This window comes from Terrapene carolina, unplaced genomic scaffold (genome assembly GCF_002925995.2).
Source record: "Terrapene carolina triunguis isolate 2854851 unplaced genomic scaffold, T_m_triunguis-2.0 Scaffold102, whole genome shotgun sequence".
NCBI lineage: Eukaryota > Metazoa > Chordata > Testudines > Emydidae > Terrapene > Terrapene triunguis.
This window is the reverse complement of record NW_020664453.1, coordinates 4,119,190-4,144,313: the sequence shown is the minus strand read 5'-3', so window position 1 is coordinate 4,144,313 and position 25,124 is coordinate 4,119,190. Positions and strand designations below refer to the sequence as shown.

The 25,124-nt window shown below is 43.0% G+C and overlaps 1 protein-coding gene across 3 annotated transcripts in view; it reads left to right on the top strand.

Moving 5' to 3' along the window:
• Positions 1 to 25,124, top strand: part of LOC112120568 (non-specific lipid-transfer protein) — a 46,054-nt gene continuing 20,930 nt past the window's right edge. The window contains exons 1-12 of one of the 3 annotated variants that reach the window (XM_026651713.1): positions 12 to 45; positions 183 to 321; positions 929 to 986; positions 1,975 to 2,046; positions 4,555 to 4,686; positions 6,512 to 6,576; positions 8,754 to 8,880; positions 9,874 to 9,937; positions 10,213 to 10,299; positions 10,902 to 11,052; positions 12,320 to 12,467; positions 18,154 to 18,261. In XM_026651713.1, the coding sequence (XP_026507498.1) occupies positions 280 to 321; positions 929 to 986; positions 1,975 to 2,046; positions 4,555 to 4,686; positions 6,512 to 6,576; positions 8,754 to 8,880; positions 9,874 to 9,937; positions 10,213 to 10,299; positions 10,902 to 11,052; positions 12,320 to 12,467; positions 18,154 to 18,261 (1,054 nt within the window). In that variant the 5' untranslated portion in view covers positions 12 to 45; positions 183 to 279. Of the gene's footprint in view, positions 46 to 107; positions 322 to 928; positions 987 to 1,974; positions 2,047 to 4,554; positions 4,687 to 6,511; positions 6,577 to 8,753; positions 8,881 to 9,873; positions 9,938 to 10,212; positions 10,300 to 10,901; positions 11,053 to 12,319; positions 12,468 to 18,153; positions 18,262 to 25,124 lie in introns of those variants that run through there. The other 2 variants (XM_026651715.1, XM_026651714.1) reach the window with 2 other exon arrangements.

The following is a 25,124-nucleotide window of genomic DNA, read 5'->3' as shown; positions in this document are numbered from 1 at the left end:
GGGAGGCTTACACAAAATAACACTGAACTTGCTTGCTTTTGTAAGGTACATATATATTTGCACGTAGCCATAAAATTGTGTAAAAGGACAAAACCTTTGTCAAAACTTAGTGATGGTTATAAGTACTGTATTAATCAGTAAGAATGAAATTCATTCCGTCTGCGCCTCTCTCCTATTCACAGATCTGTCTTAACACAGAACCAAGAACGCCCTGGCCAGTCTCTCCTTTCTGGCCAGTTCAGGGCCAGCACAGAGCACAGCCTTGGTTCTCGGGAGGAGATGAGCCTCGCCTGCATAGTCTCTGTTCATGCTATACCAGGGGTGTGCAAACTTTTCCAGTCACGCCTCCCCTGCCTTACCATTAATGGAATCTGTCTGCGCCTCCCCCTCCCATTAATGCAGAGCCAAGTCTTCCTCAGCAGAGGAGCTTGGCCCGAAGGCAGAGCTGGGGGAGGAACTGGGGATTGGGCGGAGCTGGTCTGGGGGCGGAGAGGGAATGAGGGCAGAGCTGGGCTAGAAGCATGGTGCTCCCTCCCTGTCCTCCATGGGGGCTGGCCCAGGCCTGGAGGCAGAGCAGGACTGGGGGCTGAATGGGGCTGGGAGAGGAGCGAGACTGGGGGCGAAGCGTGGCTGGAAGTGTGGTGCTTCCTCCCTGTCCCTTCCCCATGGGGGCTGGCTTGGGCCTCACTGCATGCCCCCCCAAAAGTTCCTCTACAGCCCCATAGGGGTATGCCCCACAGTTTGGGGAACACTGTGCTATACACTGTGTAGTTTCTGTGGAACAATGACTTTGCATGAGCCCTCTGCAAGAGGGATTTCACCCCGGGTGTTCAGATATCAAAACATAATTTACTCATATGACACTTGAATGTAGCAATTTGAGCAAAATATCTATATTAAGTTGAAATCTTGTTTTTCTTCCTGCCAGTTTGAAAAGCCTGGTGTGCGGGAAGATTGGGATTACCCTGACATGGCTAAGGAGGCAGGTAATTAATGGCCAAGATGATTTTTCGTTTTAACATTTTTTTTCTGAATTGTATTATGAGAAAGGGTAAAATATACAAGAACAGGGAAGCAACCAATGAACATTCAAGACAGCAAATTTAAAACCGATGAAAAGAAATACTTTTTTACATAGCGCATAATTGACCTGTGGAACTCGCTGCCACACAGAATCAGAGCCAAGAACATAGGATTCAAAAATTAATTAGGTATTTAAATAAACAATATCCTATGTAGTTGCACTAGCTAAAATTAATGTACATAAGTGATATCAACTTTCATGCATAGGCATACCAGCTGATCACTTAACAGCCAGGAGGAAGAAGCTTCTGTTGTTAAAACTATGTACTAACGAAATTTTAACTATGTGGCCCGAGAAAATGTTGGGCATACATCACAGGGCTCAAATATTTATTATATTCCAGCATTATCATCTTATCTTTAGACCTTATGCAGCCATTTTGACACTTTCATTGAAATAATTACGTATTAGACAAGATTTTCTTGTCTTAAATATACTAGTCTTCTACAGATTCCTGATATAACAATGAGTCGGTTAAGATACATTGTTTCCTCTTTCAAACACAGTGGGCCTTTAAGTTTGTTTCTGTAGTGCATGCGTAATACTATTTTTGTATATTGTTTACATAGATGCATACTATAATGTGCCTTTTTATTCAGAGGGATGAAGAATTTAAATTTTTGCAGAAATCAGAGCTACATTCAATAAAAAATGAATTAGACTTCTATGGTAGAGGATGAAAAGCTAAGTTTTGTATGTTCCTCTAGACTGCAGAAATCTGTAAGAGTATTTAAGTCTGTCCCGTGAGAATAAATAATAGATTTGCCCTTGATTTAATTTCTTTAATTGCCTCTCTCTAACTTTTGTTTGGATCATTTTCTCAAAAAATATTTTATTCACTTTTTTAAAAGTTTTGACTGCTGGATTTAAAAAAAAAAACCTCTCTCTAGGTCAGAAGGCTTTAGCTGATGCAGGTGTTCCTTACTCAGCAGTGGAGCAGGCATGTGTGGGCTACGTTTACGGTAAGTTATGTTACCTGTTTAGGGTGTGAGTTTGCAAACACCCACTTACTTAACTTTATGCATATGAGGAGTCTCATCAGTGAGAATGAAATTTGTCCATTCCTGTACAAAACCTAACATCCACTCCTCCTTCCCCATTCCTGGATCTGCCTTAACACAGAGCCATGCTTAAAACTATGCACCTGTATAAGTCTTTGCAAGATTAGGGCCTCAGATTTTTCATGAACACAGATTCAAGCCTTAGTGACCTGTAGAGTGTCCAGTTATTTTAATCATTGGTAGGTATAGATTTCAAGGCAACGTGGTACACGTGCGAATATCCTAAGTAGCTCCCATTACAGGATCAGGCCCCTACAGTGTTACCTTTTGTGTTTGATCATCTCCGGCACCTTATGTGAGTTGTACACAGTCTATACATTCTTATAATTGTTATGGTAATGTCATTCATTGCAGTAGTTTAAATGACTGTATAGTTTTGCCAGCTGGTGCCACCTCTGGAGCTTGAGAAGTTATGCTAACCTTGCCTGCAAAGCTAGAACATCACCTTTTTAGAGATCAAGTCGTTGTCTCAGGAGGCATTTCTGTTGTTCTTTCTTCCTTATCTTTTCTGTATTTTTTTCTTCACAGTACTTAGATACATTTATAAATGTTCTTTTTTGCAGAGCACGTTTGGCCAAAATCCTGAGCTAGTTATAGAAAAAAGATTAATTATTATTTGGGCAAAGTCAGTCCTCTTTCAAGTAAATTATGGAAAGGAAATGGTATAAGAGGGAAGTTCAACAGGAAGGTTAAAATTCTGAGAATTCTTTTCTTAAATCACCCAATTTTGAGTAGACAGCACAACAGACAATGATGTAACTATGTAATTAAACTACTTCTAGCAGTAACACTACCACTAAGAAGCCAGACAACATGGCAAAGCTCTCTTTAAAACAAATTAGGCCAAGAAGAGTGAATGTCAAAATACAGTCTTTCAGGGTCATTTCAAAGAGAAGGATACAGGTCAGTGAAGAGCATTTCTGTGACTTTTTTTATAGTCCTGTAAATAAGTGGCATTTTATTGATGAAATAAAGAAGAAATAAAACTAAGGTGATTAAGTTTCTTTGAGGATTTATGTTATATTTTTGTAATCATTAGAAAGTAGCCAAGAACTTTCTTAAAACGAGTAGTTAAAGATTAAATAGAAATATTGCTCAACCTCCTACGTTGAAAAATTATTAATCATATAAATTAACAAAGAATTTTGCTACAAATGCTTAGAAATCAAGTACCGCATATACTCGTTCATAAGCCAAATATTTTTGGTAAAAAAGTGACGCATCAAAGAGCGGGGGTCGGCTTATAAATGGGTCTACACAAAATTTGATGATTTTAAACTCTCTGGAATCATTTAATTAAGTATTTAATACATTGTCATTTTGATTACCTGGAGCGTTCACAGGCACGCAGCTCCCATTGGCTGGGAACGGCAAACTGCGGACTGGGAGCTGAGGGGCTCCGTGCCTGTGAATGCTCCAGGTAAACCAAACGCCCAGGCCCGCTAGCGGCTTACCGTAACGGGCCAGGAGCCAAAGTTTTCCAACCCCTGAAATATAGTCAACTTATGAAAGGGTCATAGAGTTTTTGCTATTTTTACCTAACCATCTTGGGGGGTTGGCTTATAAACAAATGGGCTAATGAATGAGTATAGACAGTAGTTTGAGTAGTTTGTTTTGCCATTTAAGAGCAAAATGGGCATTTTGGGGTCAAGTGAATATTCACACATTTACAGCTGGAATTGAAGAAAAGGAAATATACTCCCTAGATAATCACTTTTCAGAATTTTAACCAGCCAGGAAAAGGCAAAGGTAAGCTTGAATCTGAGGAGTTAATTTCTTAGGGTGAAGGAGAGAACTGTATTTATTGTCTAGAAAGACATTTGGTAATAAATACTGCCATATTGGTATGTGCCTAAACACGTAATAGGCAAGCACATGGTCCGTCTAGCTTATTTTAATAGCAACTAATTTCAAATTTCATTTTATTTTAATACAATACTCTTGCCAGAAAATTCAATCTGGCACACCACTTTAACCACCTGTCTTCCAGTAAATGTGTTTGTGATTGACCAGATACGAGCAGAAGAAAATCTGCTGGGATATTTAGGGAAATGGAGTCCATGCCCTTTGAACACAGCTCAGGTTGACTCTTAACCCCTCGTGATGCTTCGTATGTGTCTGGGAAACTAATTCCCCTAGTGTCATGAGTGTATGTATCTGGAACAGGTATTATATTGTAGACTGTTATTTGTACAACCTGGCAATAGTGACTGGACCGCTTTATAACAAGGTTAAGTGCTATCTTAGCTTACCTGTTGCTATCGGTTGAGTTGGAAAATTGTGCTCTTCAAAGATTTTAGAAGTGTCTTTTCAAGAATCAAAGTATAGCATTACCCTTATGTTGTTAGAATTTTTGCTACTATATGACTACTCTCCACTTTCTTTTAAATGTTTCATCTTTGTCTAAAGGTGACTCAACATGTGGTCAACGGGCTATCTACCACAGTTTGGGATTAACTGGCATTCCTATCATTAATGTTAACAACAACTGTTCCACTGGATCCACTGCTTTGTTCATGGCCCGGCAAGTGATCCAGGGAGGTAAGCTATGTTTGTTTAGAATTAATTAGCAGTGATGTAATATATGTGTGTGTGTGTGTGTGTGTGTGTGTGTGTGTGTATATATATATATATATATATATATATATATATATATATAATTCATTAATTTTGTGAATCGCACTCTGAAACAAATGGGGATGAAAGGGAATAGTATGTTCTCCAAATTTCATAAATTACATTTATTCAGTTTCCATAAGCAGAGCTACATAAATTCTCTGCCTGCCTCCTCAGACTGGGAAGGGTGATGGGTATCATCTATTGATCAATTTTGTCATGCTCTGTGTGTGTGATCCCTCCATATGGAGTAGATTGCAGGATAGTAGCCTAATACAGTAAGCAACATTGGTTTAAGTAATCTAAAATTGTTTATGAATGTACTTTCATTTTTAAAAGTAAAACTTAATGGAAGTGCCAGCATTCAATTTTTTGTTATTCTGCATTTTCTTTACAAAATATTGACAATTTCTGTTGGAATTATTATTTGAAATTATTAATATAGGAGGCCACCGGATACTAATTTAACCATAAATTCCTTTATTAAATCCAGAGGCCAAATGGTATTTTATACAATTGTTCTAAACATGCCTAACAGCCTAAAGATAAGCAGTCACTACACCCATTACAGGAACAAAGTATTCATAAGCATGTGAGCAGTATACTTACAAATAGGCCAGACCCAGCGCACATCATCTCATCCTGGCGTGCTTTAGCATGATCAGTTAAGGTCTAACAAAGAATCTTCAGATTCCTGGCTCTTTTTATATCCTTCAGTTATCTTACTAGCTTTAGCAAAACACAGTTTGAAGCAGTTTATCCTTGCTGCTTTCCTCCCTCCAAGGCCTTTCTTTCTTATCTTCTCCCCCTGCCTTGCTTACCAGCAGAACAGTGAGAAGGTGTGTGCTTGTTTCTTTTAAGACAGTTTTTCTTTGTCTATTGCAGCTCTTTATTTTATTAGTTATCTTTTGAACTATACTTCCTTCCCACACTACAAGTAATAAGTAATACTGCACTGAAAATTCTCTTAGTTAAAAGGTGATCTTGGGAAGGAAAGCGCCTTTTTTGGTGTATAATGACTTTTTTTTTTTTTTTCTGCTTGTGTTTTATGCTTGAAATATCAGGTTTTGATTTTCAGTTTTACTGGAAGGACTTTTTGGAGAACTGAAACTAGTGGGATTATGGCATCATGAGAGATTGAAACCTTGAACCACTGAGAGCAGAAGGGAGTTCTAGTCAGACTGTTTAAATTTTGTTTGGTTTTGTATTGTGTTAACTTTAAATAACTCAAACTCTTGACTAACACTTTAGGGAAAAACTCTTTGTGAAAGATTCTATATCTACTCCTTTTCAACTGAAGGGTGAGGGAGTTTACACTCTATTTCTCTAGTTCTTCAGGGAGTTTTATAGCACACAAAAAAAGGGGAGAGGAGGACACATGATATTTGTGTTATTTCTATATTTAAAAATATTAACCGTGATTTCCTCTAAACAATTGTATTTCAGTTTTGTGGCTGAGGTGAGAACACCTGGCAATGCTAAGAAATTGATCTTTCAGAATTAAAATAATTATATGGTTTGAAATAAAGAAATCTGATCTTCTAAGGTACATTTCCTATTTGACATCAATAATTTGTGTAACCTCAATACCATTTTCATTCAAACTTGGCTCAAATTCAGAAGTGAAGAAAAAGAAGGAAAATGTACCAATTTTTGTATTTTTTTTTTTTTTTTTTGGAAATTTCATATTTATCGTACATGATCTTTAGACGTTTAGTCATATTTCAAATAACGAAAGCTTTATTTTAAGGTTTGGCAAATTGTGCTTTGGCTCTTGGCTTTGAGAAGATGGAAAGGGGGTCCCTTGAAGCTAAAGTAAGTGTCTTTAAAATATTTGCACTTTTTTTGAATGTAATCCAGGAGTACAAATGTTTAAAATGTATAAAAGACTTCCAAATCCCCATGTACACATCAATTTGTTTAAGATATCATCAGACAGATTGCTTACGGTAAATTATCTACATTTCCATCAAAACAGTTAAGGTACCTTTCACAACCATTTATTGGGAAATATAAATGTACAATGTGCAAATCTTGTATCCACAGATAAGAGATTAATTTCCCAGTAAATTTATCACTATCGGAAGACTAATGTTCAATAGTTCCTAACACCTGCGGTATGTGACCTAGATGAGTGGCTCTCAACCTTTCCAGACTACTGTACCCTTTTCAGGAGTCTGATTTGTCTTGCGTACCCTCAAGTTTCACCTCACTTAAAAACTACTTGCTTACAAAATCAGACATAAAAATACGAAAGTGCCACAGCACACTATTACTGAAAAATTGCTTACTTTCTCATTTTTACCATGTAATTATAAAATAAGTCAATTGGAATATACCATATATACTCGTTCATAAGCCAAATTTTTTTAGTAAAAAAGGGAAGCACCAGAGACGGGGGTCGGCTTATGAACGGGTATAGAGAGGGAGAGGTGGGACACAGCCCCTCCCCCCAACAGAGGGAGCAAGGAGAGGCAGCACAGCCAGCAGAGCCAGAAGGGAAGAGGCGGGGCCAGAGTCTCTCCGCTTCTGGCCACGCTGCTCTCCCCCCAGCCTCCGAAGCAGCTGTAGCTCCGGGGCTGGCAGGCTGCTGCCGTGCCGCTTGGCCCCGACCCCCAGAGCAGGCTGTGGCCACGCCGCCCGGCCTGCCAGAGCACGCTGCAGATGTGCCGCCCGGCCCAGCCCGCTGGAACATGCTGCAGCCATGTCGCCTGGTCCGGCCCGCCCGAGCATCTCCAGCCAGGCCAGAGACATCCTCCCCTGGCCCTCCCCAGATAAGGTGGGATGGGATGGGGAGAGTGTGGGGGTTCCGGGCTAGGGGTAGGGTCATGTAGGGGGTGGTCACAAGGGTTGCTCCTCTGACTCCCAGCTTCTCCCCCCGAAAAAATTTCCCCATCAGTTGCTGTCCCGGCCTGTCGGGGTAAGCAGCTGGCGTGCCGGGACACTTTGTTTACTTAGGTTTACCTCTGTGCCTGCGGACGCTCAAGGTAAACAAACCATCTCGGCCCACCAGCGGCTTATCCTGATGGCCCGGGAGCCAAAGTTTGCTGAACCCTGAATTATAGGGTCAGCTTATGAACGGGTTATAAAACTTTTTCCATTCTTACTTCTCCAACTTGTGGGGAGAGGGGGGGGTCGGCTTATAAACGAACTGGCTTATGATCGAGTATATACGGTAAATCTTGTACTTGCATTTCAGTGTATAGTATATAGAGCAGTGTAAACAAGGGATTGTCTGTATGAAATTTTAGTTTGTACTGACTTCACTAGTGCTTTTTAAGTAGCCTGTTGTAAAACTAGGAAAATATCTAGATGAGGTGATCTATCCCCTGGAAGACCTCAGCATACCACCAGGGTTACACATACCCCTGATTAAGAACCACTGACCTAAACCAGTGTTTCTCAATGACCTATCTGTGGACTGGCGCCAGTCCCTGAGATCTCTCTGATACAGTTTAGGAAGGCAGCAAGCTGTTCCCTGGTATCAAAAAGGTTGAGAAACACCGACCTAGTCTATATTAAAAACAAAATTGAGGGGAGGTGCAGAAAATTACAAATGGTAATACTGAGGTACAGAGTGGTTAAAGTGATTTTCCTAAAATTGCACTGCAAGTTGGGGGTGGGGGTGGCGGGGAGGAGGAGAAAGAGAAGCCAAGTCTTCTGACTCCTAGTCCCATGCTGAATCCAATAGACCCAAAATGCCCTCTGGGCTTTTTTTAAGGGCTTCAATAGATCCTTTTCTCTCCCCACCTCCCATAATGCAGTTGCTGACTGTCTTCTGCTTCTCTGTCCTTTCTACCAAGTAGGCAAGTTATTGAAATTTCAAAATATCCTACCTAGGCAGAGTGCTGTCCACCTGAGCTGTTAAAAGAGATATTCTCTTTTTCTCAAAGTCCATTATATTTTTGCAGGAATACTGTAGTTTATAAAGGAAATGGATAATTCACCTTAAACTTGCCAGTTGCTTAATTTACAACTATTTTTATTTTTAGTTCCCAGACAGGACAAATCCAATAGATAAACATATGGAAGTGATGATAAACAAATATGGCTTGTCTGCAGCTCCAGGAGCACCACAGTTGTTTGGAAATGCTGGAAAAGAACATATGGAAAAATATGGTACTGTTCAAACTTGTGAGGAAAAATCCTATTGCAGAATAAAGTATTAAAAGAAAAGTGAAAAATTTGTTTGGGTGCTTAGTTATAAACCGTTATTTCATGACTTCCTTTTCACCAGGTACAGTAACTTGCCATACCCAACATCCACAACTAATAGTGTTTGGGAAATGGGAATCTTGATCAAGGGATATTTTTAGAAAAGTAGATTCATGAGGCAGAGTTAAGCTTGTGGTGTATACTCTATGCTGTACAGTAGTTGTGGTAGTAGTAAGGTTTGTGCCTGTATAGGGTATGTACTGTAAGGAGGCTTAACTTTTAATTTATTTGCTTTTGTGGTTTTGTGCTTGGTATGGATGTGTTTAGCAACATTAACAGTTTTATGACTACTTTTGTGTATTAGTCATATCTCAATTTACATTCTCAGAGTACCACCGTTGCAATTCCTTCAGCTCTCACCAACCAAAGGAATAGCAGTGCCGTAATGGCTTCCAAAACTTAGTCTCTTATTTGGCAGCACATATTCCTGCCAGACGAACTATTGGACATCTCGTATTTAAAATTTATTTCAGATGATTTATGGAAATAATTTAGAAGACAAAAGTTTCAGTGTAATTAAATTGCTGTGAAGTGGACAAATAGTAATATATGAACATATCTCTGTTCAAATTTGGCTAAAATTGATAGCTGTTAGCCTCTTTTGTATTTTCTGTGTGTCTGATAATGACAGTACAGTGCATTAGATATCTAAATTGGACATTTTATCAGCTGGAATTCAGCCAGTTTTAAATAATCTCTCATCTAGTAATTGAAACATTTACTGACCCAAACCCAGCTGTATTGCAAAGAATCCTTAATATAATGGATCTGTTATAACAGAGATTTTAGAGCTAGTGCCATAAGAATTTGAACTGAATACAGCATTCCTATCACTTGTTAATAAGTCTGTGAGAAAATATTACAGCCTCTCAGTATAACTTGACTTTTTTCTTTCAGGGACAAAACAAGAACACTTTGCAAAAATTGCATGGAAGAATCATAGCCATTCAACTAACAACCCGTGAGTGCAATATTGTACTTTGGTAATGAAAATATAGCAAGAAAACCAAATTTGAAAGAAATCATGTATTGCACAACAGTAAAACTCAAAAAAGTATAAAATAGACAAGACACTTTCCATTATATACAATGAGAACAATACTCCAATATAAATTCTCTATTCATTGCCTTACGCTTTGTAAAATTACAGTATGAAAGCAATACAGTGGGTGTAGCTATGATTAATATGTCTTCTTCCTGAGATTATGCTAAAATAAGATGTGTGTTTTTTCCTAGGTTTTCCCAGTTCCAAAAGAAGTACAGTTTAGATGAAGTGTTGCAGTCTCGCAAAATTTATGATTTTTTGACTCTTTTACAGTGCTGGTAAGAACAGGACTTTGATACTGTGTAGAAATAAATGCTGAAGCACTTTATATTAAAAAATATTTTAATTTGCCACTGGATTATAAGCTGTAGACTTTTTTCAAATGCTGTACCATCTATCTTCAGAGTATTAGATGCATTTTATAAATTAAAATTTAAATAAATAAAACAAAGTTCAGCCCATTTTGCTCTAACTTTAACTAGATAATTCTTATACTATAACTCACTAGACAAAAGTATACCTCATTTTCCCGTTTTCAAACAGTGCATTTCTGCTGCTGTTTAACAAGGTTTTTTCTTCACTGCTGCCTTTTCTGTCCACCAATGAAAGAAATTTTCCAAAGTCAGCACCATTTCTAATAGAAATTTGAGCAATATCCTCTTTTAATTGAAGAAAGCTGTTTCAATAAAAGATTTTGCTAGAAGAGTTCAGCCAACTTTTTGATGGAAAGGTCAAGGTGATGTCAGCAAACCACTTTGGAATAGTTTATGGATCTAATTTGGTTACATATCAATGACTACTGCCACGAATAGCACTCTTTTTCTGGAAAACCATTGTTAATTGTGTGCAATGAGTAAATCATTCTTTTACGTTCAATTAGCCCAACATCTGATGGAGCTGCAGCTGTGGTTTTAGCTAATGAGGAGTTTGTGAGAAAACATGGATTGGAGTCAAAAGCAGTGGAAATTGTGGCCCAAGAGATGGTCACTGATCTTGCAAGTACATTTGAGGAGAATAGTTGTATTAAGGCGGTAGGTTTAAATTTTTCTTTTCCCCTGCTCCCCACTTCTTATGCACATTGATTCTAATACTACTACAGATGTTTCCATGATAAAAATATCCAGATAGCACATGCATTGTACTTCACTATGAAGTAAAAATAAACTATATACTGTACACTTCAAAAAAAATCTTCTAGGATAAAAGATACATCCGTGGAGTAATGCTAAGAAAACAATTTTGATTTGTACGTATATAGGTATTAAGCGTAGGATTGTAAAAAGTTTAGTGTTACGCTGCACTTTTCAAATTGTTTAGAACATCAAATTAAGGAGAGAACCTAAAAATTGTGAGACAGATGCAGCAATCATTGAATAATCTGTTTGTGACTTGAACCCATGTATCTAGTTTTCCTTCTCTTCTACAGAAGGGTTATGAACCTGAAAACCACGTAACCATCAATGTGTGGTGGTTGTCATTCATAGGTATAATTGCTAGTTTGCTTAACTTAAACCCAAAAGTAGGCCTAAACTGCAAAGTTTGGATGCAGAGCCAAGTTTTCTCAAAAGTTAGGGGTTATTTGCATCTATAGTTCTAGTATGAGTCAGTCTATTGTAATTAAGGACCAAATTCTGTCCTTTGTTGCATAGGTTAATGGAGCTGTGACAGTTTTCACCATCTGGGAATCTACCACATAATATTCAACCTCACTGATGTCAGTGGGGTTGCACAGGGGTAATTGAGGGCCAAATTTGGCCCAGTAGGTGCAAATCAAATTAATGCATTCCAGAAAGTCTGATTTAAAAAATATTGAATATTAGCATTAAAGTCAAAGATTTGGCTGAAGATATTGAAGATTAGCATTAAAGGCTGGCAGCAGAGGTACAGATTACTAGCTAAATAGAGATTTGAGGCTAAACTTTCAACTGACATAAGCATTTGCAATTCTTCTGACATCTATGGAATTGCCCCCAATTATACCAGCAGCATATCTTGCCCTTAATGACTAAATAATTTTGGCTGAGTATATTTTTACATGTAGGGAGAAGGAGTGGAGGAAGAACACAGAGGAGCCATCACTTAGACTGTTCCTACAATAAAGTTTAGAATCTCAGATTTCTTGCTGCAAAATTATGCCACATAATGGAAATCTAAGACTGCAGTACGAGGCACATTAATATTAGAATAGATTACCGTCACTTATAGGCCAGCTCACTTATAGCACATGTTCCGGTCACAACTAGCAGATGAGCATAGTCTAAAGTCTTGAACTGTGTAACTCACAATTTGTTGTTGTAGGTTGGCTATGATATGAGTAAAGAAGCTGCGAAAAGATGTTTTTCCAAAGCAGGTCTGAAACCTACAGATGTGGATGTGATTGAACTCCATGATTGTTTCTCATCTAATGAGCTCATTACTTATGAAGCTTTAGGACTTTGTCGGGAAGGTAATAACATTAATGAAGAATTTTAGTTTATTAAAATGAACAACATTAAACATGTCTTGTAACTTTGGTGTTTGTAACAAATGTTATTACTGCTTCATTGCATGAATCTGTCCTGTATGGTAAGAGCATTATTCTGTAACTTCATAAGAGTGAAGAAAAGCAAAATATTAATAAGTCATAAATAAACATATTGTAAAAACTGTAATTGGACAAATGACTCCATGTGGTAGTCTAAATGAATATCAAAAGGCAAATTAATGCATCACAGATACATGGTGCAAAAAATCATGTGGTTAGCAAGTTGCAGGGGGAGAGTTCTCTTAAAAGGAAGGGTGTGTGTGCGGGGGGGAGTTGACTCACTTTCCTCCCTCTTATTTGTGTCTCTGCTTCAGGTCCCCCTCTTTTCAGCTGCTCAAGCTCTTGTTCCCTGTTCCTAGACTTGTATTCATTTATCCTAGATTTTGCTCTGCTTCCTTCCAGCTACTGCTGTGGCCAGTTGATCTTGCTACTTCTCAACCTTCTTAACACCATTGGTGCTTCCCTGCTGCTTCCAGTGGCAGTTAGGTTGCTATGACCTAATTTTCTGGCTAGTGTGAGTAAACACAGGTTTTTTTTCAATTTTTCTTTCACACTTAATTCCCAGATGCACTTAGTCAACATTTATAGTTTTAAAAAATCCACCAACACTTAAGAAAGGTATATTGAATTGGAAAATTTGGGGGCTAAAAAAATTAGAAATCTCCTAAAAGGTGTCTCCTATTCTAATATCTTAGTTTTCCATAAGTTTGCTGACTATGCATTAACATTTTGTATTTAAGGTAAGACCTTAAATTTTAATGTTGTAGTGTTTTTTTTTACTTAAGGGGTTTGAACAAGAAGCATCAAATATAGATTTAAACCAATCATACTGCAAAGTTATGTGGCTTTATTTGAAATTTAAAGATAGTTTTGCTGATCAATTGTTTCAGAAGTATTCACAGAGAATAAAGGAGGGACTCAGTCTCAGATATGATTTTTTTTTTTCTTGATTCCAAATACAATACATCCAGAAGCCTTTGAATAGGTCCCACACAAAGGCTCTTAAGCAAAGTAAGCAATCACAGCAGAAACAGGGGGAAGGTCCTCTCATTGGGTCAAAAACTGGTTAAAAGACAGGAAACAAAGGGTAGGAATAAATGGTCAGTTTTCACAGTGGAGAGGGGTAAATAGCAGTCTCCCTAAAGATCTATATTGTAACTAGTGCTGTTCAACATATTCATAAGTGATCTGTAAAAAGGGGTAAACAGTGAGGTGACAGTTTGCAGATGATACAAAACGACTCAAGATAGTTAAGTCCAAAGCAGACTGCGAAGAGTTACAAAGGGATCTCACTAAACTGGGTGACTAGGCAACAAAATGGCAGATGAAATTCAGTGTTGATAAATGCAAAGTAATAAACATCAGAAAACATAATTCAAACTATACATACAAAATGTTGGGTTCTAAATTAGCTGTTTACGTTCAAGAAAGAGATCTTGGAGTCCACAATGATAGTTCTCTGAAAACATCGGCTCAATGTGCAGCTGCAATCAAAAAAGCTAACAGGAAGAAAAATTAGGAAAAAATAAAAAAATAAGAATGAAATTATCAAAATGCCACTATATATATCCGTGATACGCCCACACCTTGAATGCTATGTGCAGTTCTGGTCACCCCATCTCAAAAAAGATATATTAGAATTGGAAAATTTACAGAAAAGGGCAACAAAAATGATTAGGGGTATAGCACAGCTTTCATATGAGGAGAGATTAAGAAGACTGGGATTGCTCATTTTAGAAAAGAGACAACTAAGGGGGATATACAATCATGAATCATGTGGAGAAAGTGAATAGGGAAGTGATATTTACCCCTTTACATGACACAAGTGTGACGCTGGCAGACCAGGTGCCAGCTCATGCCAAGGCCCCTATTCCTCACTGAACACCTACAAATGCATAGTTTGAAACCAGTCTTGTTTACCTGTGTGTTAGCATTATCAAAATAGATATTAGATTTATAACAATGTGCTTAGTGTTTAGACTTTATGGAATGCTTATAGGATGCTGCATGTATATCAGTATCCCATGTCATAAAGTGATGTTACAGCGCAAACATTTAAACTATAAAAATGTTTGACTGTAAATTCCCCACAGTCACGGGAGAAGCATTGCCTAGTGTGAAATATTAGTTTACCCCAAAAAGTATCATCTCCTGCCCATCAGGAAGAACTAGTGCATTCAAATGAACCATTGTTGAACAAAGACTTTGTTGATTGCTCCCCCTAGTCACCTATATGCAGGAGTGCTCGTCCCATCAGCTTGGATTCTGGGGTGAGTGTGGATAAAAATCTCTGACAAGGAGAAACTGTCTCTTTATGCTGTTTGAACTCTGAGGGGAAAAGATTCCTAGACATAAGCAAGAGATTTCCCAAGCTTCTTGGCTTGGGTTAGCCCCAAAGGACATAAAAACTTGCCTATTATAGAAGCTTCTATTACCTTTTGAATTTAAGATTGTACCACATTTGTGTGTGTATGCTTACCTGCTTTAATCTTGTAAATAACTATAATTTCTTTTCTTAGTCAATAAATCTTTAGTTAGTTTATTATAGGATTGGCTACAGGTGTTGTCCTTGGTTTGAGATCTGAGTACAATTTACCTAGGGTAAGTGACTGGTCCTTTGGGACTGGGTGTAACCTGAATATTATTGTGATTTTTTTTGGTATGAAGTGACCATCTATCACATAGTCCAGCTTGCCTGGGTGGCAAGATGAACTGGAATGCCCAAGGGGACTGCCAGTGATTCCATGGTAAGATTGTTATAGTGCTTTAGGAGTTCACACTTATTACTGGGTTGGTGAAATCTAATTATAGAACATACAGCTAGTTTGGGGTTTCTGCTCTGCTTTTGACAGTCTGTTCTGAGTTTGGCACTCAGTCTTGAGCCACTCCAGACAGCATGACAACAACAATCAGGGGTCACCCAATGAAATTAATAGGCAACAGCTTTAAAACAAGTGTAAGGAAGTACTTCTTCATGCAACGCACAGTCAACCTGTGGAACTCATTGCCATAGGATGTTGTGAAGGCCAAAAATATAACTGTGTTTTAAAAAAAGAATAAGATAAGTTTACGGAGGATATGTCCATCACAGACTATTAGCTAAGATAGTCAGGATCACAACTCCATGCTCTGGATGTTCCTAAACCTCTGATTGCCAGAAGCTGTGACTGGACAATAGGGGATGGATCATTCGATGATTGTTCTGTTCATTCTCTCTGAAGTAGCTGGCATTGGCCACTGTCGGAAGACAGGATACTGGGATTGATGGACTGTTGGTCTGCCCCAGTATAGCTTTTCTAATGTTCTAATGTTCAAAATATATTGAAGTATTACATTTCAGATTTTAAAAAGTTCAGCTTTTAAACTTATTATTGATTTTTTCAAAAATTGAATTAAAAAGTTGAGAACATCCTCTGTGAATCATTTTCTGAAAAATAGCATGATTTTACTTAAACACCACTAGGTGGTGTATAGTCTTATTTATGAACAGGCAAGCTGAGATTGAGGATTCAACAGAAATGCCTGCAAGACTAGACTCAAGATTTTTAACTGAACGAAGCTTTAAAAAGATCTCTTCCTCTGTCCTTTTCTTCTTACTATCCCTTCCCTTTCTCTGACCTGTTCCTCTATACCACATTATTATTTGCTGGGTCTCTGTGGCACCAGGAGCAGCAAAAATGGTTGCAGTCATTTTCTATTTATTTAGATATGTACACTCAATAGTAAAAAGAAGCACCCACTCTTTGTTCTACATGTGTCATGGTGCACCTAGAAAATGCAATACACTGCTCCTGTTACTCCCATTTGGTCAATTATTAACTTATAACTCAGTAGCATATTTTATATGGCATTTTTTCCTTGTGTTCTAATCAATTTCACTCTTCAGTCAATGTCATGAGAATGTTTTTTTAACTTCTTATACCCTGAGAGCTCTTCAGTGGGAAAATTGCTCAATCCAAATGCACAAGATTATTTGTTCACCCCTATGAATCAAAATCTGGTACTTCATGTGGTTTGTGTTGTTTGAATACTGAAACTGTTAAGTAAGAATGTATGTATTTAAAAGTATTGAGTCTGCAGCATGCCAACAACTGCCATTAATATTACTGCTTTTAGAGTTGTAGCCATATTGGTCCCAGGATATGAGAGATACAGTGGAGGAGGTAGTATCTTTTATTGGATCAACTTCTATTGGTGACAGAGACAAGCTGTTGAGCTACGCAGACCTCTTCTTCAGGTCGTGTTCTTGAAAGCTTCTCTCTTCACTCTTGGGGGAATTTTGTGCCAAAAAATGAAAAATTCTGCTCGCAGTATTCAAATTCTGCAAATTTTATTTGTCAAAATAACACTGTATAATCACACCAGTTTCAATTATTTTGGTAATTTATTTCAAAATATCTGTCAGCAAGTATGTCTGTAACAATACAGACACACACAAAAATTCCCCCAGGAGCAGAGATTTAAAGAAACCGCTATGACAACTCAGTTCCTGCTTCTCTGACCCCTCCGCCACAGAGCCCAGCCAGGGGGCCAGAGACTCACCCCCCCCCTTCCCCTCAAAGTCCAGCCATGGGCCCCCCAACCCAGACACTCACACCCCCTTTCTCCCAGAGCCCAGCTATGCCCCCTCCCCAGCTAGGGTTGCCAATTTTGGTTGGATATATTCCTGGAGGTTTCATCACATGACATAATATTTAATTGAAGATTAATCTTTAATTCTTGGAGACTCCAGGACAATCCTGGAGGGTTGGTAACCCTACCCCCAGCCCATACACTCATACCTCCCTCCCCTCCAGAGCCCAGCCGTGGGGCCCTCCCTGGCTCAGACACTCATACCCCCTTTCCCCCAGAGCCCATCTGCGGGGCCCCCCCAGCCCGGACACCCCCCACAGAGGCCAGCTGCGCCCCCTGGCCCAGACACTCTCAGATCCTACCCTTCTAGAACCCAAGGATCCAGAAGCAGAAACAGCCTGATGTTGGGTCCCAGGCTTACAGTTTCCTGCATGCCACCTCTTTTCTTCCAGGCGTCCTGGGAACTGCAGCTGCTGGGAACCGTCCAGTTCCCTCCCCCTCTCTCTGGCCTTGTTTTCTATTTAGGAGCTGGACTCTGCTGGGTCCAGCAGCCCTAGTGGCGGCCAACATCTCTGCAGCCCATTTCTATGGGGGGAAAAAGGAAATTCTGCGTGCCCAACATTAATTTCTGCAAAATTCTGCATTGCGCAGTGGTGCAGAATTCCCCCAGGAGCATTTCTTTCACTAACAGAAATTGGTCCAATAAAAGATATTCCCTCACCCACCTTGTGTCTCATTAATATTACTGCAAGTTGTGATTTCCTGTGAAAAACATAACAGTATTTGTAATGACTAACTGCTCCTTTTCAGGTACATTTGCTCTTTTCATTATAATTTTACCAATTATTAATTTAATTATTGTATAAACTGAAAAGCTTATATAGTGTTCTAAAATATATATTTAGTGGGCAATGGAAGCAAATGACTCAAAACATATGCAATAATATCCAGAAGTAACAGTAAGGTTTAAAAATGTACCATAAGGTGACTTTTTTTTTTTACAGTTATTTTCCCCTTTTCAATTACTATTTTATAGGAAGAGCTGGGGAGCTGATTGATAGAGGAGACAATACTTATGGTGGAAAATGGGTGATAAACCCCAGTGGTGGTTTGATTTCTAAAGGACACCCATTGGGTGCCACAGGTAAGGCACATACAGAATTTATATTTCTAATGATTTTGAGGTCTGCATGTGGAAACTGACAGTTTCTCCATCAGGTTCTGAAGGTATCGGTGATTATGAATGGTGAAATAATTGTGCAGAAGGAGTGCTGGGGTCTGAGAATATAATGTGTCTGTCTAATGACTTCCAATATGTAAGAAGTTATTTTGCTATTGGTTGTTTTTTTCACTTACAAAGGTCAAAATACTCTCTTGACTTTATGCAGTTTACTCTTAATGTTTGCCACCTTTGAGCTATGAATATGAATTTTGTATTTGTCATATACATTTCATTGGTTAACTAAATGAATAGTTCAAATAATAGAGGATGATATGTGACATAACTTTTGCTTAATTAGTGATTTTTTTTAAAAGGACTGGGCTAGAATTTTTTTCTTAATTAAAATAAAATCCATTTTCACTTGACTTAAAATGTCTAAGTAGCTAGATGTACAGAGGTATTTTGCACAGACCTAATTAATCTGTCCGGAGAGAGCAAACATGTTCAAGAGAAAGTTCATATTGTTGACAAAGCATACGGAGTTAAGATATAATTTTTTTTCTTTCGAGACTTGAGTACTTACTAATTTTTCTTTAAGTTTCAATAGACTATACTAAGAATACATTTTTGTACTTTGCAGAGAGTACTTGAATATACAGTTTACACTGAGATATAAACATATATTTTTCTGTTTTAGAGACTACTCCAATCAAAATCAAGCTATTAGTTTTAAAATGTTGTAGTTTTATTTTATATACAAAGTCTGTCTCCAGCTGCCTATTCAGAGAAAGGGATTCAAAGTAGTTGAGGTGAATATTATCTTCTGCATTATATAATGTGTCCGCTGAAGACTTTTATGTTTATGCAGTAATTTAAAGCTGAACCTTCAACCAACTTTCTCATGCATTCCTTTGAAACTTCCAGTTTTGTACTTCAGCAGTCTTTCTCAGAAGCTAAATACCTGTGGTTTTAGAAGTGCCATTTTAGCAAGACATATCCCAACTTCTTTTTTCAATAATAATTTTAGTTTAAGACCATCTGTAATTTCTCTCTGGATTGCCACAATTTAATGGGTTTCATTAGATGTTTTCCATATGTATATAGGAAAGTATACTGCATTTAACATAAAAAAATGTGATTATAGCGTACCCATGTGTTTACCATAATATACGTTTATTCATAAATGCTGCAACACTTCTTTGAAGAGCTATTCAGTTATAATCTAAATGTAAGATGCTTAAAATGTAAATCTTAAACCAGTTTCTGTGGTGTTATATGATGAAGGGTCAGGCTGGCATTGAACTTTGTACTTAGCTTTTTACTGATTGTGAACTTTGTAAACTTCATTTTTCTTTTGACCTGCATATATTTGGATCTATTTGGGACAATCCGTACCTTAAACACCAGCTAACACTTCATGGAGTACTTGAAGTATTGTTTCAATTCAATTGAAAAAGAATTATGATTTCTTCTTCGAGTGCTTGCTCATATCCATTCCAGTTAGGTGTGCGCGCGCCGCGTGCACGATCGTCGGAAGATTTTTGCCCTAGCAACCCCGGTGGGTCGGCTGTGGAGCCCCCTGGAGTGGCGCCGTTATGGCGCTGGATATATACCCCAGCCGACCCAGCGCCCCCTCAGTTCCTTCTTACCGCCCCTGACGGTCGTTGGAACTGTGGAGCGCGGCTTAGCTGATCTCCACTCTCCCTAGCTTTCTCATTTTCATTAGTGTAGATAGTTGTATATAGTTGTTATAGTTCTTTAGATAGTTAATTGTTAGTTTTTTGTTTAGTTGTAAATAGTTAGCGGGGGTTTAGGGGGTTGTCTCCCCCCTTTTCCCCCCGGCGCACAGCCGGGCTCATGCCCAAGGCTCCTGGCTTTAAGCCGTGCGCGTCCTGCGGGAAGCACATGCCAACAAGCGACCCGCATAGCTCCTGCTTGAAGTGCCTTGGGGAGGCCCATCCCGCAGATAAGTGCCCTATCTGCAAGGCCTTCAAGCCGAGGACGAGGAAGGAGCGAGATTTCAGGCTCCGACAGCTCCTGATGGAGGCGGCTCTGAGTCCGGACCCTCCTTCGGTGCGCAGCGTCCCGGCACCGAGCACTTTGATGCACAGCACCCCGGCACCGAGCGCCTCCGTGCGCAGCGCCCCGGCGGCTCCGACCGGTGCGACGGATAAACCACGGCACCGACCGACGTCGGCACCGCGCCCGCCTCAGGGGCCTCGGCGCCGATCGCTGTCTCCGGGCCACAAGAAGGTCCGCAAGACCCAGGACAAGGCTGCGCCGAAGACGCCGGCTCCCTCGGTGCCGGGGGTAGAGCCGCGTCCGCCGTTGGACCGCCCACAACAGGCGGCCCCACCGTTGACTCCGGCACCGAGGCCGTCGAGTCCGGTGCGGACTGTTTCCCCACCTAGGCTGGTGGTGGAACCTTGTCTCCCGTCCACCCCGGAGACATTTGCAACGGCACGGGACCTGATTGCCTTCACCGAACCGGGGCCGTCACACCTCCTGGCACCGGCTGCTCCGCGACAGCTGCAGTCCAGGGGCAAGCCTGCCCTGCTGCGCCCGCCGTCTCCAGCTCCAGACTTGCGGCACCGTTCGAGGTCCAGGAGCACGTCCCGACGCCGCTCGGAGTCCCGGCGCCGAATGTCACCTCGGCACCGGTCGTACTCGCGGCACCGATCACCTTCACGACGCCGTTCCAGATCCCGGCACCGTCGTGACGACCGGCACCGCTCGGGCGCAAGGCGGAGCTCCCGGCACCGGTATGAGCGCCGCTCAGGCTCGAGAGGCCGCTCCCGGTACCGGGCCTCCTCGAGATCTTCGTCCCGCTCCAGATCGGGCTCTCGGCACCGAAGAGACTACCGGCACCGATCCCGATCTAGATCTCTGCACCGTTCCCCGGCACCGGGCAGGGACAGATCGCCCTACGACCGGCACCGATCGGCACCGTACCATCCGGTGCCGGTGTCAGTGCGCTCGGCACCGCCGTGGCCATCGAGGTCGGCGTCCCATTCCTCGGAGGCGTAGGCCACCCACCTGCAGGAGACAGCGGAGGACCCTACGCAAGCTCCTGCGCATTGGTCCTTCTGGACGCCGTGGGCCTACCATCAGGCGCAAGGCGCCCCTCCTTCTGCGTCCCGCTCGGCACGCTCCGAGCCCAGGGTCCCGGAGGCCACCATCTCCCGCCCCCCACCAGGTGGTATGGAGGCGCCGGTGCCCACTCCGGTGGAGGCCCTGGTCCCAGGGGCTGCTGACGTTCACCTTCAGGAACAACTGGAGCAGGAACCACCCTTGGACCCCTTGCCACCTGGGGGATCTTCCTCCTCCTCCCCCGATGAGGCGGTAGCGGGCACATCCGCCATGGGTCCGCCTCCTATTGACCTGCGAGCGCACCAGGACCTCTTGCGAAGGGTGGCGCGCAATATGGACCTCCAAATGGAGGAGATCGTGGAGGTTCACGACCCCATTGTAAATATCCTGTCAGCGGACGCTCCCTCTCGCGTGGCGTTACCGTTGATCCCGACCATTCAAGCCAATGCCACCACCATCTGGCAAACCCCGGCCTCGATTCCACCCACGGCCAGAGGAGTGGAGCGGAAGTACTTTGTCCCCTCCAAAGACCATGAATATCTGTATACCCATCCTCAGCCGTGCTCACTGGTGGTATCATCGGTGAATGCACGGGAGCGCCATGGCCAGCAGGCCGCTGCGCCCAAGTCGAAGGACGCTAAGCGCTTCGACTTGTTCGGACGCAAGGTCTACTCTGCGGGGGGGCTCCAACTCCGAGCGGCCAACCAGCAGGCGCTCCTGAGCCGCTACTCCTTCAACTCCTGGTCCTCGATGGGGAAATTCAAGGAGCTGGTTCCCCAGGAATCGAGGGAGGAGTTTGGGGCTTTGGTAGAGGAGGGTATGCGGGTGGCGCGCACCTCCTTACAAGCCTCGCTTGATATTGCGGACTCGGCAGCTAGGACCCTGGCTTCGGGGATAGCCATGCGGCGACTCTCCTGGCTCCAGGTGTCTGGCTTGCCACCAGAGCTGCAGCAGACGCTACAAGATCTGCCGTTTGAGGGCCACGGACTCTTTTCAGAGAAGACTGACGCGAGGCTCCAAAACCTCAAGGACTCGCGGACAATGATGCGCTCCCTGGGGATGCATGTCCCGGGGCCTCAGCGCAGACCCTTCCGGCCGCCGCCACAGAGATTTTACCCTCCCCCGCCTCGTCCTAGACAGGACTTTGCCAGGCGGCGGGGTCGAGGGGGCAGGCGGAGGTCGACCGGCCCTCAACCTGGTCAAAACCAGGGACAGCCTAGGCCACCTTCAGGGCCTAGGCAAAACTTTTGAAGGTGCGGTCGAGGACGGCACCTCGGCCTGTATCCAGGATCCGACTCCCCCCTTCCGGGATCGCCTCTCCCGCTTCCACCGTGCTTGGTCCCTTATAACCTCGGACCGCTGGGTCCTTCGCACGGTGGAGAGGGGATACGCCCTCCAATTTTCCTCGCCCTCCCACTCCCCCTCCCCGTCCCTCTTCAGGGACCCCTCTCACGAGCAACTCCTTACACAGGAGGTTTTTGGGCTCCTTGCTTTGGGGGCCATAGAGGAGGTTCCATCGGAGCTAAGGGGCAGGGGGTTTTACTCCCGCTACTTCCTGATCCCCAAGTCAAAAGGGGGTCTACGGCCCATCTTAGACTTGCGCGGACTCAACAAATTCATAGTAAAGTTGAAGTTCCGCATGGTTTCATTGGGGACCATCATCCCTTCACTGGATCCTGGAGACTGGTTCGCCGCCCTCGACATGAAGGACGCTTATTTTCACATAGCGATCTATCCGCCTCACAGGCGCTTCCTGCGATTTGTAGTAGGCGCAATGCACTACCAATTTGCAGTCCTTCCCTTCGGCTTGTCTTCGGCTCCCAGAGTGTTCACAAAGTGTCTGGCAGTCGTCGCGGCCTTCCTTCGTCGACAAGGGATACAGCTGTTCCCGTACTTGGACGACTGGCTGGTACGCGGCCGCACCAGGGACCAAGTGCAGGCTCATGTCCGCATGGTGACACACACTTTCCACGAGTTGGGCATTCTACTCAACAGAGAAAAGTCCACCCTGGTACCAACTCAGAGGATAGAGTTTATCGGAGCAGTCCTGGACTCCAGACGCGCCCAAGCTATCCTCCCCGACAGCCGCTTTCAGACCATCCTAAGCGTCATTCAAGGACTCAGGACTTTTCCAATCACCACCTTAAGAACTTGCCTTGCCCTATTGGGCCACATGGCCTCGTGCACGTACGTGACCAGGCACGCCAGGCTACGACTTCGCCCACTGCAGGCTTGGCTGTCATCGGTCTACCGTCCTCATCGAGATGACCTGAATATGGTGGTCACGGTTCCGGCCTCGGTCCGGGCCTCCCTCACCTGGTGGACGGATCGTACGGTGGTCTGTGCAGGGGTACCCTTTCACGACCCACAACCCTCCCTCCACCTAGTCACGGATGCTTCATCTCTAGGTTGGGGCGCTCACCTCGGAGAGCACCATACCCAGGGCCTCTGGTCCGTGGCCCAACTAGCCCTCCACATCAACGTCAGAGAGCTGATGGCGGTGCGCCTAGCTTGCCAAGCGTTCCTCAACTTCCTACAGGGCCGTTGCGTGTTGGTTCTCACCGACAACACCACGGCAATGTTCTACATCAACAAGCAAGGCGGAGCCCACTCATCTCTCCTATGTCAAGAGGCCATTCGCCTGTGGGACTTCTGCATCGCCCACTCGATACATCTTACGGCATCCTTCCTTCCTGGAGTCCAGAATACGCTGGCGGACCGTCTCAGCAGGTCCTTCCAGACACACGAGTGGTCAATTCGCCCGGACGTCATCTATTCCGTCTTCCAGAGGTGGGGATTTCCCCAGGTCGACCTCTTCGCATCTCGGGCCAACAGGAAGTGCCAGGTATTCTGCTCCCTGCACGGACGAGCCCCGGGCTCTCGGTCAGACGCCTTCCTTCTAACATGGAAGGACCACCTGTTCTACGCCTTCCCTCCATTTCCGCTGGTCCACAGGGTACTGCTCAAGATCCGCAGGGATCATGCACGGGTGATTCTAGTCGCCCCCGCCTGGCCGAGGCAACACTGGTACTCCACACTGCTGGATCTTTCAGTACGAACGCCGATCACGCTTCCCTTGAGTCCGGATCTCATCTCTCAGGACCACGGCCGGTTGTGTCACCCCGACCTACAGTCCCTCCACCTCACGGCGTGGATGCTCCATGGTTGAGTCGGACAGAGCGGCAGTGCTCGCAGGCCGTCCAGCAGGTTCTGCTGGGAAGTCGAAAGCCCTCTACGCGAACCACTTATCTATCCAAGTGGAAGCGGTTCTCCTGTTGGTGTGAGCAACGAGCTACTTCTCCCTTGCAGGCACCTATCCCCTGCATACTGGAATACCTCCTGTCCTTAAGACAGCAAGGCTTGGCGACATCCTCAATCAAGGTTCACCTCGCCGCTATTTCCGCTTTCCACCCAGGAGAACTCACGTCCTCGGTCTTCTCTAACCCGATGGTAGTTAGATTCCTCAAGGGCTTAGACCGGCTGTACCCACAGCAACGACAGCCGGTTCCGACGTGGGACTCAACCTCGTGCTCTCCAGGCTCACAGGGCCTCCGTTTGAACCATTGGCGACCTGCTCACTCCTGTACTTATCCTGGAAGACAGCCTTCCTCGTGGCCATCACCTCAGCACGACGCGTCTTGGAACTCAGGGCGCTGACATCCGAGCCCCCTTACACGGTGTTCCACAAGGATAAGGTGCAGCTTCGCCCTCACCCTGCCTTTCTTCCAAAAGTGGTCTCACCTTTTCACGTTAAT